The following is a 21705-nucleotide window of genomic DNA, read 5'->3' as shown; positions in this document are numbered from 1 at the left end:
TATACAGTGTGTAACAAAAATACAGGTCAAAAACTAAGTCACATATTCTGGGACCAGAAATAGTTCGATTGAACCCAACTTACCTTAGTACAAGTATGCACACAAAAAAAGTTACAGCCCTTTGAAGTTACACTATAAAAATCGATTTTTTCCGATATATCGAGAACTATTAAAGATTTTTTAATGAAAATGGGCACGTGGCATTCTTATCGCAGGAACATTTTAAAAATAAATTATAGTTAAATTTGTGCACCCCATAAAAATTGTATGGGGGTTTTGTTCACTTAAACCCCCCCAAACTTTTTTGTACGTTCCAATTAAATTATTATTGTGGCACCCTTAGTTAAACACTATATTTCTAAAACTTTTTTGCCTCTTAATATTTTTTCTATAAACCAGTTTTAATCGAGTTGCAGCTTCTTTTTTAATATGTTTACATAAAAATTTTATGGGGGTTATGTGCCTTTAAACCCCCCAAATGTTTGTGTACGTTCCAATTAAACTATTATTGCGGTACCATTAGTTAAACAGGATGTTTCTAAAACTTTTTTGCCTCTTAGTATGTTTCCGATGAGGCATCTTTTATCGAGATGTGGCTTCTTTTCTAATATGGTTCAAAATATACCTCAAACTGTAATTTATAAAAAAAATTTCGTATTACCAGGTCTCTACAATCGTACGTAACGGTATACAAAATATGTGGTGGATTTGACAAATATTCAAAATATCTCGATAAAAACTAGCTTTTCCAAAAAGTACTAAGAGGCAAAAAAGTTTAAAAAACATTGTGTTTAACTAATGATACTACAACAAAAATTTAATTGGAACGTACAAAAAAGTTTGCGGGGGTTTAAGGGAACAAAACTCCATAAAATTTTTATGGGGTGCACAAATTTAACTATAATTTATTTTTAAAATGTTCCTGCCATAAGAATGCCACGTGTCCATTTTCATTAAAAAATCTCTAATAGTTTTCGATATATCGGAAAAAATCGATTTTTATCTTGTAACTTCAAAGGGCTATAACTTTTTTTGTATGCTCATTTGGACTAAGGTAAGTTAGGTTCACGTAAGTTAAGTAACTATTTTTAGTCCCAGAATATGTGATTTAATTTATGACCTGTATTTTTGTTACACCCTGTATATTAGTATATAACTAGGGATTGACTAGTACTCCCCAAAAACATGGAAAAAAATAATAATTTTTATAGTTAAGGTATAATTATTTTTTTTATAAAACAACACTTATTATTTCTTATAATATGATTGCTTGTGTTACCAATTGCCCAGTAGTTTTAACGACGACCCATTATAGTTTTAATGAAAATGATTATTTGTCCAATTACAGAGTATTTTATTTAGTTTATCTATTTATTTTGGCTTTGTAGGTGTAGGTATTAGACTGTATATACTATGGCGTACTAGTTTATCCTGGGATGTGCGTATTTATATCAGGATCAACTAGTTTGGCCTAGCCTAAACTGGCTTATCCTACTGGGCTTAGGACGAACTAGATAAGTCTAGGTCTTAGGTTATACCAGTTAATACTCTAGCGTAGAGAACGAACTAGTTTAGCCTAGGAGAAACTAGTTTGTCGTGAAAAAAAATATATAAAACAATATATATTTATCTATGTATCTGATGTTCAATACAAACTTATTTTTATTTGATTGCATATTCTTGTTTCAGATTTAAGAAGATGCAAGAAAGGTCCCCTATACCGCACAAAAAGATATGTTTCACCGTTTTTATAGTTTCTGGTCTTATTCTAACTGTATTCTATTGCGATAATACTATTCTTAACTATGCAGCACCTTTTGCTGCAGAAGAGATTGCTTTTGTGGAAGGTAAGTCTTTTGTCGCACACAATATTTTTAATTATTAAATGTAGAAACATATAAAATGATCATTTGGTTGAACAAACCGGCCAGGTACCGAAGCTTTTCACCTCACAATTTTTACAAAATGGATCGATTTGCTTGAAAATTTGAAAATAAGTAGTGGATAGTCCAAGGATCAAAATCTATATGATTCCGAAAGGCGCTTTTGCCATGGGGTGGTTGCCACCCCATCTCGGGGTGGAAATTTTTTATTATATTTTGACCGCAAAAGTTGGTAAAAACATTCATTCTAAGCAAAAAATGTTCTATACATTTTTTTAATAAAATTAACAGTTTTAATTCGCTACCGAAAGTGTTAGTTTTGTATAGAAAAAATCAATATTTTTCGATATACTCATTTACGATTCACTCAATTTTTGCCGTACAAAAAATGTTTTTCAAACCAAATTCTTGGGGATTAAATAGCCTACAATTTTATATTAAAACATTTTTTCGTATCTCTGATGCTAATCTTTATATTCTGAAGAAAATGGCATTTTTTACCTAACTACAAAAATTCGTTTTTCGGTTTTAGCTCCAGTTTTTTAAAATCTTATCATTCTAACCCGGTCAGACTTCTAGGATCTATTATTAATACATAAATAAATAAGAATGAATAAGGCCCATGACTAAACACACCGCTAACTTACATTATTATGCTTCCAATTGCATTTCTCCTTTTTTTTTCAAAAAAAATATATTGATTTTTTAATCGTAACTTTCTTATTTTTTTAGCTTAGAAAGTTTGGTAAAAAATAATTTTGTAGGTTTTTACAAGATCTATTAAATCTTTTTAAAATCCTCAGTCGCAAAAAGAGGTGACTTTGAAAGGGTTGGTAAAGGTGGTTTTGCATGATATTACAAGTTTTAATTGCCAATAGCTCACTCAATTTTTGCCGTAGAAAAAATTTTTGCAAAACATGTTCTTGGGAATTAAATAAGCTACAATTTCTTATTAAACATTTTTTCGTATCTCTGATGCTAATCTTGCTATTGTGAATAAAAGGCCATTTTTTCCAAACTACAAAAATTCGTTATTCGTTTTTAACTCCATTTTTTTTAAACTAATCATTCTAAGCCGGTCAAACTTCTAGAACCTATTAATAATACTTAAATAAAACAGACCAAATAAGGTCAATGACTAATTTTAATTAGGGTGGTGGTTATGGGGTTGTATGCGATCACTTTTTCGCTGAAAAAAATAGGAACTCACATTCTTTTCATTTTAAGTCACTTAATTTTTGAGCTAGTGACTTTTTTTATTTCTGGAGATAGATGTTTTTAAGGACTCTAATTAGTTTGAACAAGTTGTCCTCGGAAAATGCACACTTTTCCCGTCTTTTTACTTTGAATCTACAATATTTAGCATTTGACGAAGAAGAGCCAATATAATAAAGTATAGCTCGATTACTATTGGTCTTAAAGAAAATTAAAAAAAATGGTTTTGTTTATTATTCAAAAGGTAGATTTTTGTTAAGTAAAGTGGTTTTGATAGAACGAAAACTTTTGGAGTTATTAGCAGAAAACTTATTAAAAACATTGATTTTTTCGATATAAAACTAACACTTTCGATAGCGAATAAATCGAAAACTATCAATTTTTTTCAAAAAAATGTATAGAACATTTTTTGCTAAGAATGAATGTTTTTACCAACTTTTGCGAGTAAAATATAATAAAAAATTTCCACCCCCCAGATGGGGTGGCAATCACCCCCATGGTAAAAGCGCTTTTCGGCATGATATATTTTGATCCTTGGACTATCTACTACCGGTGCCGCCCAAAATCCCGACAGCCAAAATCCCGACGGCCAAAACACCGACACGCCAGAATCCCGACAGGCCAAAATCCCGACATGTAAATTATTATGTATTTTAAAAGAAAAAATTATTTAAACACTTCATTTTATAATATAAAAGCTATACTTAGTGAAATGGAAGGTTGTAAGTGACATGATAATATCTATTATATGAAAGTAAACTTGAATTCAGGATTTGATTATACATTATATTATTGGACTATATGTATATTGGCAAAAATAATAATTTAATTCATATACCCTTGTTAGAAATTTTATTTAGAAAATTAGATCATATTAAATGGTAAATACTTTTGTTCAGTAACAAAAAATAAGAAACAGATGGCCATAAACAAAAAACAACAAATACATGTAATTATATGTTAAAAAGAAACTTATCAAACCTGTCGGGATTTTGGCCTGTCGGGATTTTGGCCGTCGGGATTGTGGCTGTCGGGATTTTGGCCCTTTTGGCTATCGGGATTTTGGGGTAGACCCATCCACTACTTATTCTCAAATTTTCAAGCAAATCGATCCATTCCGTAAAAATTACGAGGTTTGGTCCTATTTTAAGCTTCATTACTTGGACTATGTTATTTTTTAAATAACAATACTAATAAGTCTGGATCCCGCTTATGAAAAAAAAGTTGATTAATTGCAAGCTGAAAATTTGTTAATAGCTTAAGGGTGTCTAGTCGGATAAACTTTGATATATGGGAACACTGGAACAAGGGTAGTTTTAATTGTGGAACAGGTTAAAAATTTGGAACGGTCAGACCACGAAAACGGCACATTTATTTTGTCCGACAGAATAGACTTAAACTATCCGAACAGAGATTAAACTCTCATGCAAAAATCAGACTGCTATTTATCACCTGTCATAATTCCTGTCATTTGACATATTCTACATGATCCACTCAATAAAACGCCCATTTGGTGATAAATAGCAGTCTGATTTTTGCATGAGAGTTTAATCTCTGTTCGGTGAGTTTAAGTCTGTTCTGTCGGACAAAATACATGTGCCGTTGTCGTGGTCTGACGGTTCCAAATTTTTAACCTGTTCCACAATTAAAACTTCCCCTGTTCCAGTGTTCCCATATATCAAAGTTAGTCCGACTAGACACACTTAAGCTATTAACAAATTTTCAGCTTGCTATTAATCAACTTTTTTTCAGACGCGGGATCCAGACCTATAAATATAACACTGGTTTCTAAATAAAAAAAAACAGTAAAATCCTTTATAAAAGGTATATATTTAAAATCCCTAAAAAGGGCTACATCACAATCACATAACTAGTTTTCTATTGGTTTACCAATCATCATCAGTGCTTACCTAAAATGAATATAACCTGGTAAAATAATGAAAAAATTTTGAAATTTTGACTACGGTTAAGAAAAGTTGTAGGTTATACTCACGTGAAATTTACATGCTAACCACCAAGATATAATTTTACAAAAATATGTGGGTCAAAGCCCTGTACAAATAATCCGTCAAGGAAACATTGGTTGAAAATGCTAACTTAAGCATGGATGTTTAAAGTATTTTACTAATATGCCCCAGGTAACATCTGAGCTGTGGTTTGACTTGTTCACATGGTGAAAGTATGACAGCAAGTGACAATAAAATGGATAGAGACTTCCGAACGATGACATGACAGAAATGACAGTTCCACAGAAAGTTGAAAAATTAACCTGTCATATTAAAAGACTATGGTGTATAGCTAGTTAAAATTAGAAATGATGTAACAACACTGACACCATTGTGAAAAATAATCATTTAAAATTCAGTAAACTAGATGTTGTAGTTAAAAATGTATTCACGTATATTGCCAGTGGAGGTGGTTAGGGAAACCACATTACACAAATGTTTGTATTCGAGAACTAAAGTCAGTAATCAAATCTTGTTGTCAAGAGACCTAAGATTTAAAAAAGCAATTTTGTGTTGATTTAAAGTTATCAAATTTATTTAACTTATTGGTAGCTGTTGGAATTTGTGTAAGTTTAAAAAAGAGATCACAATGGTATGATGATTGGTAAACGAATCTAAAACTAGTTATGTGATTGTAATGTAGCCCTTTTTAGGGATTTTAAATATATAGCTTTTAAAAAGGATTATACTGTTTTTTATATTACATGGTATATATCCAACTACAGGAAAACTTTTTCCTTGTGGATTTTGGTTATTAAATGTTTACAAAATTTATTAACCTATATTCATGTCAACACTTTATACAGTGCGCTGGAATAAGTGTTAGGTACCTCTCCCTATTAACTTATTTATTTTTAGCACATAAGTAAAAGGCTCGGAGAGGTCGATGGTCGATTTTTAAAATAATCATAGTATATTATAGCATCAATGTTTCGAACTTTACGCAATCCCTCTTCAAGTGACAGGCATAACTTTGATTTTTTTTTAGTAAAACACTAATTACAAAAATGTATAATACTTTTAAAAATTACACTCATTTTTTTCTGTTTTCACCCTTGTAACTTATTACATTATAGAAGTTCATAGGGACTTTCAACGATAGTACTGTAATCTTTTAGTTTGCGAAATTTTGCGTCTGCGCTCTCAAAAAGGATTAAAGTATTGTACGTTTTTGTAATCAGTATTTCAAAAGCTTTTACAAAAGGGATCACATGTACTTTCCCATTTAAAAAAATTAAAATTATACCTTTCACTTGAAGAAGGATCATGTAAACTTCGAAACATTCTATGATATAGTATGGCTATTTTAAAAAATCGTCCTGTTCGAGCGTTTTGCTTATGTGCTAAAAATAAATAAGTTACTATGGGGGGTAACACTTATTCCAGTGCACTGTAAAAAAGTTGCTATTAATATTGTTTATTAATCTCAGTATATTTTTAAAAGTGACAAAAAACAGTATATATATTGAAACAGGAGCGCTAAAGAATCTTTCAAAAGTTAAAAAAATAGTATTTTAAATGAATCAGGAATAGAAGGTGCCACATGAAAAAGTATATGTAAAAAGATTCTGGGATAGAGCTACAAAAGAAAAAGACGGTATACAAGTAGATTTAATAAAGTTCCGTCATTTAAAATTGTCTGAGTGTGTTTCTGATTTTTATTGATATACCTAATATGTTATAATAATGTTATTTTCTTCATAGCGTCAATATTAGCTATTACCAAACAACGGTCATTTATATATTTGGGCCGTTTGTGTGCTCTCATCGAAATGCCATGAGACGGGGATCCAATTAATTGCCATCTGCAGTCACTCCACTCAATTTTTGTTGACTTTCTCTTATTTTATCGTATCTCCCTTCAATGTTTTTACTCTCTCCAATTTTTTCTTACTCCTTCTAATTTTTCCTGACTTTCTCTAATTTTCCCCTGCCTCTCTCTCTAATTTTTCCTAAATCGCTCTAATTTTTTCTGGCTTCCTCTGCCTTTTCCTGACTATAATTTTTCCTGATCACCTCTATTTTTTGTGACTCCGTCTAATCTTTCCTGACTCTCTGTAATTTTCTTCGACTCGCTCCTTTTTTATTGTATCTCTTTCTAATTTTTCCTGACTGCCTTCTATTTTATCGTCTCTCCCTCTATTTTTTCCTAACTCCCTCCTCTTTTATCGTATCGCGAAAGCAAACACATTCACGGAAGTAAATCCGTTTATACACATTTACGGGAGTAAACCCATTCACGGAAGTAAGCCCATTCACGGGAGTAAACCCACTCACAGAAGCGAGTTCGTTGTACTTTGGATATAGCATATTTTGTGAAATGGAAACCATATGCAAGAATGAAATAAACATGAAAATAAGAATTACTTTAAATCATTGATTTATTCAAAACATTTTTAAAAACTATATTTTTGGTTAAAACTCTATCGCTTCCTTGGATCAGACTGAGAAAATAAACACAACGAGAAGACCAGCTTGGGCAGCATTAAGTAAACTCTTTTATAATATTATGTACTAATAATTCACAAAAAATTCTTCAGTATTGAAACATACAAAGGGGCTTCAATCAGTGTACATAGATGTGAGGACGTTTTGGTTGGAATAAATGCATTTTTTTGAGAATGTGTAATTTTGAAGAAAAATACCGAAATAGGTCGATTTTTATTTTTAAATTATGATTTTTTAGCATATATTTTACTAGTTACGTCATCCATCTGGGCCTTATGACGTAATCAATGATTTCTTTAAATGAGAGTAGATGTTATGCATTGCCCATTTGAAAGGTTATTTAATTCTCTATTCATTAATATAAACGTTAACATAATTATTATTTATACAGGCTGTCCGAATAGACAGTAGAAATAATAACCTTCCTCATTGAGCAAGATATCGACATAGTGATGATTTTTGAATCACATTTTACAGATAAATATTATCTTTGTATTCCGAAATACAAACTATACCTCACAAAACATCCAGATAACAAATCTTTTGGAGGTACTGCTATAATCATAAAAGAAAACATCAAACATTACGAAAGAGAGAAATTCGACAAAAATTACCTACAAGCTACTAGTGTTACAATCGAGGATGAGCACGGTCATATTATAACAATGTCTGCCATATTATACTGCCCACCCAAACATAATAACAAACTGATACATTTTGAAGGTTTTTTCAATACACTTGGAAGCAGGTTCTTTGTAGGAGGTGACTCTAATGCTAAGCGTGTCACTTGGGGCTCACGAATTACAACTACAAAAGGAAGAGAATTAGTCAAAGCAATGAAGGCTAACAATCTACAACAAATATCTACAGGCGATCCAACATATTGGCCGTCAGATAATAATAAAATTCCAGACGCCATATACTTTTGTATCACGAAAGGTATTGATACTAAGAAATGTAAAGCAGAATCTTGTTTTGATTTATCATCCGATCACTCTTTAGTAATAATAAAGGTTAACTCTCAGATTACAAATAAAGAAAAACAACCTTCTCTGTACAACAGTAGGACGAACTGGAACATGTTCCGGGACAAACTAGATGATTTAATTTCCCTAGACTTATCGTTAAAAACTGAACTAGACATCGAAACAGCAGTCAAAAACCTAACAAAGAATATAAATTAGCCACTACAGACTATGAAACACCTCTAGGCAAAAGGGAAACATCCCCCACAATTAAAGAAAATATTGCTGTCAAAAGACAATTACGGAAACAATGGCAACAGGCAAGGATTGGTGAAAACAAGAAGAAACTAATTCAAGAAGACCTAAACCGAGGCACTCAAGACTAACTGGAAAGTCTTACACCTACAGAAGCAATGGAATACTCATTATGGAAAGCAACAAGAAAACTCAAAACGCAACAATTTCCAAATCCACCAATCAAGAACTTCAATAATACATGTGCCAGAAGCAATAAAGAAAAAGCTGAAGTCTTAGCGGAACACCTAAAAAATGTATTTAAACCATTTCCTTTCGAGGTATCTACCGCAGAAGAAAAAGAAATAATGGACTACCTAGATGCCCTATTTCAAATGGACTTACCTCTACATAAATTTACTGTAAAAGAAGTCAAACACATTGTAAAGCATGAAATCAACATAAAAAAAGCACCCGGATTCGATCTAATTTATGGAAAAAACCTACAAGAGTTACCTGAAAAATGTTACAAACTCATAACTTTCATATTCAACGCAATGTTACGGACGAGTTACTTCCCCTGCACCTGGAAGGTTGCACAAATCATCATGATCCCTAAGCCCGGAAAAACACCAGGAGCCATCTCCTCATATAGGCCAATAAGCCTGCTCCCAATGTTATCCAAAGTTTTCGAAAAGCTCTACGTCAGTAGGCTGAAAATAATAATAAATTAAAAAACTGATTCCAGATCACCAGTTTGGATTTCGAAAAAAGCACGGAACAATTGAGCAGGTGCACAGATTAGCTAACCAAATCTACAGGGATCTGAACGGTAAAAGATATTGCTCAGCAGCCTTCTTGGATATATCACAGGCACATGACAAAGTGTGGCATAGCGGCTTACAATTTAAACTGAAAGAACTCTTACCCTATTCCCACTATCTACTACTAAAATCCTACCTATCAGACAGACATTTCTTCGTGAAACAAGGGAGTGAACTTACTGCATTACATCCAATATATTCAGGCGTTCCTCAAGGTAGCGTCTTGGGACCTATATTGTTTCTCCTTTATACAGCTGATCTGCCAAGAACAAGAACCACCACTGTAACAACATTCGCTGATGACACGGCGGTCTTGGCATCCCACACCAATCCGGTCTCAGCCTCAAAGACCCTTCAGACAAACCGTGATAAAATTCAAAAGTGGCTAAAAAGATGGCGTATCAGAGTTAATGAAACGAAATCTACACAAGTGACATTCACTTCACGCAGAGAAACATGTCCACCAGTAAAAATCAACGACTGCTACCTCCCACAAGCTGACGATGCTAAATATCTTGGCATGCATTTGGACCGACGGATGACTTGGAAGAAACATATATTCACCAAAAGAAAACAGCTAGGCCTTAAATTTAGCAAAATGTATTGGCTGATTGGACGCAAATCTAAATTATCATTGGAAAACAAAATACTGTTGTATAAGGCCATTCTCAAACCTGTTAATTCCAACATTGACATGCTTCAAAGATTCCAAAACAAAGTGCTGCGAACCATGGTCGATGCACCTTTCTACATCCCCGACAGGGTCATTCTACACGAAGTTAAGTTGGAATTCATCAAGAAAGTGATCTACCAGTTCTGTGTTCGTTACATTGAAAGAGTGTCAGTGCACCCTAACGTGTTGGTCAACCGCCTAAACGTGCCCGATGTCAACGAAGTGCGTAGACTTGGACGCCTTCTGCGTGCCGACCTGTCTACAGGACTCAGATAAGTTTTAGCTTATAAGGACATATAAGACACCAATAGGTACTCCCATTGTCAAAAAAACACTAAACTTAAATTCTTCTTTAAAGGAGATCACTCACTGGAGTGATACTCTACATGTCAATCTAACATTTGTCAAAGCAAACGCTTATTGCCCTTCCGGCAGATTGCAGAATCCATTAGGGGTTATATAAAAAATATATATATAAACGTTAACATTTATTACATAACAAAAATATAAATTATTATTTATACAGGCTGTTCAAAAAAAATTTAAATAAATTAATTGAGACAAAAAGAATAATGTACATAATTCATTTACATAATTCAAAATATATTTTAGTGCTGTCATAAAACAGAAAGAAATTTATTTGACAAATAAATATTGTTTTTTGGTTAAATTCAATGTTAAAGTTGCCACCCACCTCTCTCTTAGAAGTTTTAACATTGAATTTAAGCAAAAAGCAATGTTTATTTGCGAAATAAGCATTTTAACCTGTTTTCTAAAAGCAGAAAATGTATTTTAAATCAAATAAATTGCTTACATTCTTCTTATTGTGTCAATTAATTTAATCAAAAATTTTTTTGTGCACCCTGTATAAATAATTATGTTAATGTTTATATTCATGACTATAGAATTGAATACGCTTTCATATGAGCTAGCACACGGTTCCTATTCTCATTTAAAAAAATCATTGATTATACAGAGTGAGTCATGAGGAACTGTACATACTCCTACCTCGTATAGAGGCTCCTATGGGGAATAACAAATGACCATTAAAAAGTGTCTGCTCCCCTTGTTTAATAATATACAGGGCGAGTTTCGCATTTTGACAGAAAATTATATTCGTCATAATTTTTGAACGGTCAGATCGATGTGTCTCTTATTTTGGTCAATCGTTACACTATTACCACCTAATCAACTGATTTATTCAAACTAGAAAAAAATCAAGTCCGGTTTTAAAAATTAGTTCGTTTGGGTCTTAGAAAAAATTTCACCCTGTACACGCTTTTTGAAAACTCTAATATGAATTTTACAAATTAGACAAACAGGCAATTAAATGGCATATTTATTTTTTTTTCCGACATAATTACTTAATTTTTTATAAAAAAATCAAATTTTACTATGAATAATAATTAAAAGTTTGGTATAGTGAACCATAGATTTAAAAAAAATTTACTTTTATTACAAAAATTAATTTTTTTTGAGCAAATATTTAATTTATGTTACCACCCAATAAACTGATTTATTTAAACTAGAAAAAAATCAGGCCCGGATTTAAAAAATTATTTCGTTTTGGTCTTAGAAAAAATTTCACCCTGTATACGCTTTTTGAAAACTCTAATATGAATTTTACAAATTAGACAAATAGGCAATTAAAATGGCATATTTATTTTTTCCCCACACGATTACTTAATTTTTTATTAAAAAATCAAATTTGTCAAAATGGGAATTTTAACCTAAAAATGAAAAAAAAAAGATGAAATCAGGGTTTAACTGGCTACAACGATCCATTTTAAATTTTTTGTTCTGAAATTTTTACAGCACATATCTCTTACCATTGTGAAGACTATGACAATTGTTTTAGACTTTCAGTCTTCTTCTCGTAAAAGTTATGAATTTTTAAAAATAAAAGGTGCAGATTCGTGAATTGCAAAGTTAAATCGCAAAAATTAAGTGAAAAAATTTAAAATTTATCTATTTGATCACGTCTATGTTAAACTATAGAGTCCAAAGAGAAGTGTTATGGGGAATTTTAGATCTAGACGTGTTACAGAAAAAAAAATGGTGAAACTTTTGATTTTAAGAAAAACATTGTTTAATTTTTTTTTATTTTTACGCTAAAATTTCGATTTTGACAAAGGTGATTATTTAATAAAAAATTAAGTATTCGTGTGGGGAAAAAATAAATATGCCATTTTAATTGCCTATATGTCTAATTTGTAAAATTCATATTAGAGTTTTCAAAAAGCGTATACAGGGTGAAATTTTTTTAAGACCCAAACGAACTAAATTTTTAAAGCCGGACCTGATTTTGTTTCTGGTTTGAATAAATCAATTGATAGGGTGGTAACATAAATCAAATATTTGTTTAAAAAAATTAATTTTTGTAATAAAAGTTATTTTTTTTTAAATCTATGTTTCACTTTACCAAATTTTTAATTCATAGTCAAATTTGATTTTTTTATAAAAAATTAAGTAATCGTGTGGGGAAAAAAATAAATATGTCATTTTAATTGCCTATTTGTCTAATTTGACAAATTAATATTAGAGTTTTCAAAAAGCGTATACAGGGTGAAATTTTTTCTAAAACCCAAACGAACTAATTTTTTAAAACCGGATCTGATGTTTTTCTAGTTTGAATAAATCAGTTGATTAGGTGGTAATAGTGTAACGATTGACCAAAATAAGAGACACCTCGATCTGACCGTTCAAAAATTATGACGAATATAAATTTCTGTCAAAATTCGAAACTCGCCCTGTATATTATTAAACAATGGGAGCAGACACTTTTTAATAGTCATTTTTTTGTTATTCCCCATAGGGGCCTCTATACGAGGTAGGAGTATGTACAGTTCCTCATGACTCACCCTGTATGTCATCACGCCCAAATTGATGACATAACTAGTATGATATCCATGCCAAAAATCATAATTCAAAAATAACAATCGACCTGTTTCAGGATTAATCTCAACAATCACCCATTCTCGAGTAAATGAATTTATTCCATCCAAAACGTCCTCACACAAACGTCTTTATACAGTCTGCTCCAACAAAAATTAGACTCCCCCCCCCCCTTCCCAGAAACTCAGAAACCAAGAGCTTCTTCTAAATTTAAAAAACACCTCAATTTATAAAGGGAGGAGGACAAATTTTCATGTAAAATTCATACCCTCAAATGTAACCCTTTACTGCCCTGCATCAAGCCCCACTTTTTTTAAATAGCAATGTGGTCGAGTGGCACCTCATTTGAAAGGTATTTTTTCTCTCTACACGACACTCTACTTTTCTTAATTTACCTAATAAGTTTGAAGATAATTTTGGACTTAAAAAATTTATTGTAAAAATAAAATAAAAATTTAATTTTTTTTTTATTATAAATTTATTATAATTTAGTTTAAATATAATAATAAATTTATTATTAATTAGTTTAATCCAAAATTATCTTTAAAGTTATTCCGCAAATTAAAAAAAAATAGAGGGTCGTGTAGAGAAAAAAATATCTTTCAAGTGATGTGCCACTCGACTACATTTGCCAATAAAAAAAAGTGGGGCTTGATGGGGGGCAGCAGGGGGTTACATTTGAGGGCATGAATTTTACATGAAAATTCGCCTCCCTTTCAGTACAAATCGACGTGTTTTTTAAATTGTGAAGAAACTCTTGGTTTCTGAATTTCTGGGGGAGGGGTCAAATTTTCGTTGGAACATACTGTATACAACTCTCAAGTATGGGCTTTTATCAATAGTCCATTAAAATGTTACCTTTAGGGTTACATTTCTTAGACGAGTCAATTTTATTTTTTTAATGTGTAGGGGGTTCAGTAGAAGCTTAAGTTCAAGTTTTTGGGGTCGCAGCACTTGTCCCCCGGCCGCCATCTTGGAAAAAGGGGTGCAAAGGGCTTTCCTAAACTAGCAACCATACAGAAAGTTTAATAACCCATAAACTGTAGCAAATTAAATATTCTACAATTTTATATCTATTACTTTTTATCGTCAAGTGACCAACAACAAAGTTATAAACAAAAATAAGAGAAAATTTTGTAAGAAGTTTCCTTTTGGAGGTTATAACTTTTTTCCGTTCATTTTACAATAAAATAATATATCGATTTTATAGAGGACTTTTCAACTAATAATTTCCACTATAAAGTTGTTTAATTATATTTATTTATCTAGGTTTTACAGCGCTCCAAACTTGACCAGATTCTCGAATTCTCAGTAGTAATTGCACAAGAGCTCTAAAATTATATATTAATTTTAGAGATCGAGTGCAATTTGTTGCGATTATTTCATGAATAAAACTATTCAAAACCAAAATTTTATTCTAATTTATTTATGTAAGTACAAATTAGTACAATTAAACAAACAGTTGTTATAAATATTGATTTGACGGTTGAAAGTCATCACTTTTATCATTTTTAAAACATTAATTGTCAATAATGTCACTGAATGTATTTTTTCGTAGCAACGAAGGGCATCTGACGTAATATACTTGACGACGGGAAATTATCAAAAACTATCAATTTAATTTAGATTTCTGTAGCTTTCTATTGGTCAGAATCTCCTATGAATGAAATAATCAGTAGTAATTGCACAAGAGCTCTAAAATTCTATATGAATTTTAGAGTTCGAGTGCAATTTGTTGCGATTATTTCATGAATAAAACTGTTCAAAACCAAAATTTTATTGTAATTTATTTATGTAAGTACAAATTAGTACAATTAAACAAAGAGTTGTTATAAATATTTGACGGTTGAAAGTCATCACTTTTATAAGTTTTAAAACATTAATTGTCATTAATGTCACTGAATGTATTTTTTCGTAGCAACGAAGGGCATCTGAAGTAATATACTTGAAGGCGGGAAATTATCAAAAACTATCAATTTAATTTAGATTTCTGTAGCTTTCTATTGTTCAGAATCTCCTATGAATGAAATAATCAGTAGTAATTGCACAAGAGCTCTAAAATTATTGAATTTTTCACGAGTGACACTTTGACAGTTTTAATTTCACGAGCCGTAGGCGAGTGAAATTTTGTCAAAGTATCACGAGGGCAAAAATTCTATATGAATTTTAGAGTTCGAGTGCAATTTGTTGCGATTATTTCATGAATAAAACTGTTCAAAACCAAAATTTTATTGTAATTTATTTATGTAAGTACAAATTAGTACAATTAAACACACAGTTTTTATAAATATTTGACGGTTGAAAGTCATCACTTTTACAAGTTTTAAAACATTAATTGTCATTAATGTCACTGAATGTATTTTTTCGTAGCAACGAAGGGCATCTGACGTAATATGCTTGACGACGGGCAATTATCAAAAATTATCAGCTTAATTTAGATTTCTGTAGCTTTCTATTGGTCAGAATCTCCTATGAATGAAATAATCAAAAATTATCGATTTAATTTAGATTTATGTAGCTTTCTATTGGTCAGAATCTCCTATGAATGAAATAATCATAGGAATACAACAAAATCAAAACCTTGGGCTTACTTTTCTATCTATAATATATTTATTTATTATGATTTTAACATTCCTATGCTATTATTAAGCTATTTTTGACCAGTTTTCCGGCCATCTATGAGGTAGAGTCTGGATGCGCGTTTTTTGTGCATTATCCCCAATAGGCCTAATCCACGAACAATTTCAAGACAAAACTATTTATTATTATATGTTGAAAAAGATCTATCATAGTTATTTTTTTTTATTTTTTTTCCATGGTCCAGGCTGTGAGTCAAGATCTGAATCAGTGTTCAAAATGAATTTTTGTGGTAAAATGAGAGTTAGAGTTGGCGTCATTGTCGGTAATTCATCTACCAATTCATTTTCTTTAATAATTAATGTTGATATGCCCACGATGTTGCTGCAACTTCCATCGGCACAACAGAGGCACACTGCTGAACATTTCAGGTCTGCTTTTCGGCAACCACATGCACTTCCAGTTTCCATTGCATCTGCTAAAGATGAATTTCATAAGCTCGGGGGTACTGGAGGCTTAGAAGGTTGGATTGGTATCCAAAATTTTCCATGCTTTTTCCAGTCCCAATTTTCTGGATCACAATATTTACCGAGCCATGCCATGACTGAATCTGGTGATACACTCGGAGTCTGTGGAAACGGGCTGCATCTGGTGTTGGAGGAAGCGAGAAGAGGTTAAATGCATTTTTTGTCACTGTTTTAGCGAATCGTTTGTTTCTCAGGGTTTCCAGGAAAAAACGTTCGCCGACAGCAGTGAGTAAAGATGGTTCGACTTTCCCACTGGAAAATAATTTTCCCCAGAAGTTTCTTACAAATAAAATAACCATCACTTATGATGCGCTCTTACAAAATGCCTATCTAATCACAAAAATATAAATTTTACCCACAAGACTCTCAATAGTATTATCTATAAAACTCAAAATACTTCACACAATTTTTAATACGACTACACGCTACACGTGGCCAAATAGGTAGCACAACGGTAAGAATAAGTTAAGTAGAGGGGGACCGACTGCTGTGCCACCTAGGATAAATTATAATAATAAAAGTAATAGCAAGCAGATATTCAGTCCGGTACGGAAGAAAAATGACGTAACTGCAAATTTTGTCAGTTTCTGTTTATTGCGCAATTAACTTCTAAAATACTATGTAAAGATGATATAAAAAGACCGAACTGTAAAAATGTGCTTAGCCACTATACGGTACTGAAATACACGCTATGTTAGACCTTGTTTCAGATGCATAATGACGCAACTGTAGATAGGGTTGAAAATGGGGCGATTAAATTAAGATAATGAAATTCGAACCAGTATCGATGAAAATAAAAGCCATCGTTGTCAAAAAACAAACGCCATACCGATGCTCTCGGACGATTACTCTTCATTTAACCCTTAAACGCCCAACCTTTTTTAGGTTCCATGTACGCCCAAGGGTGGGTAAAAAATGTTCACTTCGAAAATAGTTAATATATTTATTGGGAGTTGTTGGAAATGGATTAAACTTAAGAATCTTATGCTTAATAAACACAGCATCTTCTAAAATATTAAGATAAACAATTTACAAACCTTACAACAACATTAAAATGTGCATCAAAATAATTAACATACCAGTAAAAGCCAGTAATTCAGATTTGTCGATTTTCTTCACATTCTTCTTTCAGCCTCCTCATTGGCGGATAATTATGTCGATTATGTAATTATACGTCGATAATTATATGGATTGTGTTCCTATCAACGAGAAATTATATAGAAACCTTTAGTAACAAGTTTTTCAAAGAGTGTACTTTTTATGCCTACCCATATTTATCTCAAGATATTACTTTTATTTTCAAAAATATCGGTAGAACCAATTTAACATTCGATAAAAGGCTGTCTTTTTAACAATAAATAATTTTTGGAAAATTTTTAAACACGTAATAAATATGTTACAAGCGAATATGCATTAGGTGGACATATTTTACCCACCCTTGGGCGTTTAAGGGTTAATCCCTATTTTAAATATTTAAAAATCGCTTTTTTGTTCTTCTGAAGAATTTTGAATTTGGCGGTTGAGTAGTTCTTCTTCAGGACCGGCGAATGTGTCCTCAAACAACTTCTTGGGCCTTTTCTATACATTCTTAGGGTTCTAAGTATTATAGTTGGGATAAAGGTCAAAAATAGATTAATGATAGCATAGGAATATTAAAATCATAATAAATTATATGAATAAATAGTTATTTATAATATAAGTGTTAAAAGTACACGTTTAAGGCACGCATGTGAAAGTTTGCAGAATGAGCGGAGCGAGTTCTGCAATTCACATGAGTGCCTTAAAAATGTACTTTTTAACAAGCATATCATACAATATTTTTTCTACAAACGTAATTACAGGACAATATCTACAAAATCTTTTACTTGAACTTGACTGACATTCCATTTTTATATTTTTTTGACATTACATCAAAATTGCCTATACGGTCAATAAGAACTGCAGTGCCTAAAAAATTTTAAAGCACTATTGCCTTAAAGTAGCATTTTTAACGCTCGTATGGAGTGCTAAAAATTGCATTTTTAACACGGTGGTGGAAAAATAATATTAAGATAGAAAAGTAAGCCAAACGTTTTGTTTTATTGTATCTCTATGAGCATTCTAGAATCTGGTCAAGTTTGGAACGCTGTAAAACCTAGATAAATAAATATAATTAAACACCTTTATAGTGGAAATTGTTCACTGAAAAACCCTCTACAAAATTGCTGTAATGTTATTTTATTAAAAAATGAACTGAATAAAAGTTATAACCTCCAAAAGGAAATTTGTTAAGCAATGTTTACATATTTTTGTTTATATATCTTTTGTTGGTCACTTAACGATAAAAAGTAATAAAAAGAAAACTGTAGAAAATTTAATTTGCTACATTTTATGTTGTATTAGATTTTCCGTAGGGTTGATAGTTTATGAGATATAGCGCGAAACCCCTTTGCACCCCTTTTCCAAGATGGCGGCCGGGGGACAAAGGTGGCGACCCCAAAAACTTGAACTTAAGCTTCTACTGATCCATCCTACACATTAAAAAAATAAAATTGACTCCTCTGGATTTCAGTGGACTACAAACATTATACAGGAAAGTATCACCAGTGATCTAGGATAAGGTCTAGGTAAATCCTGTCATCTAGAAAAAATAAATAGCTGGATTTCTAATACCAAAGTACAAGATGTTCAAGTATCAACAAAATTTGACACTTGCATATTTTAAGGCAAAAAAAACACAAAAGGAATAAAATAATTACACATTCGAGAACATGGAGATAAATATAGAAAAACAGAAAAGTGTTAAATGCTGCTAATTTTTTATTATTTTTATTCCTTTCTCTTCTTTTTTATTTTTTACACAATGTTTATTTCAATTTTATAATTTTAGTTTAAACATTATATTATTTTATTTTTTAGTTCAAAACGAAACCACCGCCGACGCACAAATCATTTCTAGCACTACCACCAAATCAGCAGATGTGTCTGAAAAGCTAACATTTTCAGAGGATGTTAACACTTCGTATAAAAATACAACTAATTCCATACTTCAACCTGTAACCAATACATCAAACACCACAGCTAATATATCCACCACAAGTATTAATTTTAATTTAAGTACAAACACTTACTCGACACATACAATTACAAAGAGTACCATTAGTACTACTCCCAGTGCTATCTTGGAAAATCTTAGTACTGATGACACCATCTTGGAAGGTTTAAGTACTGATGACACTATCTTGGAGAGTTTAAGTACTGATGACACTATCTTGGAAAGTTTAAGTACTGACTACACTATTTTGGAAAGTTTAAGTACTGACTACATTAAAGCAATGACTACTCGTACCTCTCTATTAAATTTAACTACGTTACCCCCTTCAGGTAAAAATTCAAAGTATATATCTTTCAACTTTGCTTTATTGGAATAAATTGTAAATATAACATTATTTTCATTTTTCTCTAACGTCATAAAATCCTATACAAGGTGTCTTACCTATACCGTACATTAATATGTGTCTCACCTATACCGTACAAATATATACCGTACAAAAGTAACAAATACTGGTGGAATTCAGAGACAGAGAGACTAGTCAAGGAAAAAAGATAATATACCAAAAATGGCTTAACACAAAAAATGAAGAAGACTACAATAGATATAGAGAAAAGAAAAGAGAATCAAGACATAAAATCATTCAAAGTAAGAGAGAGACCTGGGATCGAAAGTGCCAAGAAATCGAAGCACACATAGGAGGACGAAAATGCAGTGAATCATGGAAATTTCTGAACAAGATCAAGAATAACGAAACACGCAATGACAAACTACAATTAATACCAACAGATAAATGGGTTCAACATTATAAGGACTTATTAACTGAACAAAGGCCCGAATACTCACAACCAACAGAGACGGAAATACAAATTGTAGGGGAAGAAATAAACATAAACACTGTAGCAGTTAAAAATGCAATTAAACAACTAAAAAATGGAAGATCTCCTGGTCCAGGTGGAATCAATGCCGAACTACTGAAAAATGGAACTAAAAAACTTTTCGAATCTCTGACATATGTATTTACAAAGTACATCAATGGCGAAAATGTACCCAGTGACTGGAAAATAGCTTATATATCATCGATTCATAAAAAGGGCAATAAACTAAAATGTAGCAATTATCGCGGAATTACAGTAACAAATACAATAAGCAGAGTATATACAAAAATTTTAAGAGAGCTGATTGAACAAGAATACTCAGAATACGAAGAAGAAGAAGAATGCGGGTTTAGAGCTGGAAGGTCCTGTACGGATAATGTATTTTCGTTAAAGCAAATCATCGAAAAAAAATTAGAACGGAATAGGCCAATACACCTAGTTTTTATAGATTTACAAAAAGCGTATGACAATATACCGATACCCAAACTATGGGAAGTACTGCAAAACTCCAACATTAACTTTACTCTCATAAAAGCTGTCCAAAATTTATACAGTGACATGAAATCTGCAGTAAAATTAGGAAACAAAATAACAGATTTGTTTACAGTCAACAAAGGTCTACGACAAGGATGTTGCATATCACTGAGTCTGTTTAAGATTTATATCACCAAAGCCCTTACAATATGGAAAAGAAAATGCGGTGGAATGGACATCCAAATCGACGACAACACCTGCCTGTACACCCTTCAGTTTGCAGACGATCAGATAATATGTGCAAACGATAAAGAAGATTTGGAATATATGACTCGCAAATTGAAGGAAAAATACGAAAAATGGGGATTGCAGATGAATGTAGAAAAAACACAATATTTATGCCTAGGTGAGGATTTAACTGATATGATATTGGACAATAATCAGAAAATAACTAGCTGTGATAAATATACAGTCGGAAAAATGAAAGAATACACATGAACGATCACATTAATCACTTATTTTGTATTTGCTGTTATTTTCTATAAATGACAAATGTTTGTTATAGAAAAAGACAGCAAATACATAATAAGTGATTGATGTGATCGTTCATGGGTATTCTTTCATTTTTCCGACTGTAAGTATTTGGGCATTAATTTCAACAAAGAAGGTACTGACGATGCAGAAATTAAGAGCAGAATAAATAAAGCAAGAACGATAATTAAATCATTGAACGGAGTTTTATGGAGTACCGAGATAGGGAAACAAAGAAAAATGCGAATATACAACACCATGATTAAGAGCACATTGGTATACGGATCCGAAACATGGAGAATAAAGGAACACCTAAAACGAAAATTAGAAGCTACTGAGATGGACGCCCTAACAAGAGCAAGTAGAACATCGAGATTGGACCGGGTTAGAAATGAGGAAGTAAAGCGAAGAATGAATTTACAAGAAACGGTTGTAGAATGCATTGAGAAGAAACAATTAACGTGGTACGGGCATGTTCAGAGAATGGGGGAGGAAAGACTGCCAAAGAAAATTATGAAATGGATACCCACAGAAAACAGAAAAA

General features: G+C 31.8%; 1 protein-coding gene across 7 annotated transcripts in view; it reads left to right on the top strand.

Moving 5' to 3' along the window:
- Positions 1 to 21705, top strand: part of LOC126881522 (uncharacterized) — a 247238-nt gene that overhangs the window by 207643 nt on the left and 17890 nt on the right. For 6 of the 7 annotated variants that reach the window (XM_050645829.1, XM_050645831.1, XM_050645832.1 and 3 more), the window contains 2 exons: positions 1690 to 1847; positions 19146 to 19610. In XM_050645829.1, coding sequence (XP_050501786.1) covers positions 1700 to 1847; positions 19146 to 19610 — 613 coding nt within the window. In that variant the 5' untranslated portion in view covers positions 1690 to 1699. The remainder of the gene's footprint in view (positions 1 to 1689; positions 1848 to 19145; positions 19611 to 21705) is intronic. The other variant, XM_050645834.1, reaches the window with a different exon arrangement.

This window comes from Diabrotica virgifera, chromosome 3 (genome assembly GCF_917563875.1).
Source record: "Diabrotica virgifera virgifera chromosome 3, PGI_DIABVI_V3a".
Classification (NCBI taxonomy): Eukaryota; Metazoa; Arthropoda; class Insecta; order Coleoptera; family Chrysomelidae; genus Diabrotica; species Diabrotica virgifera.
This window is presented reverse-complemented; position numbering and strand designations above follow the sequence as displayed.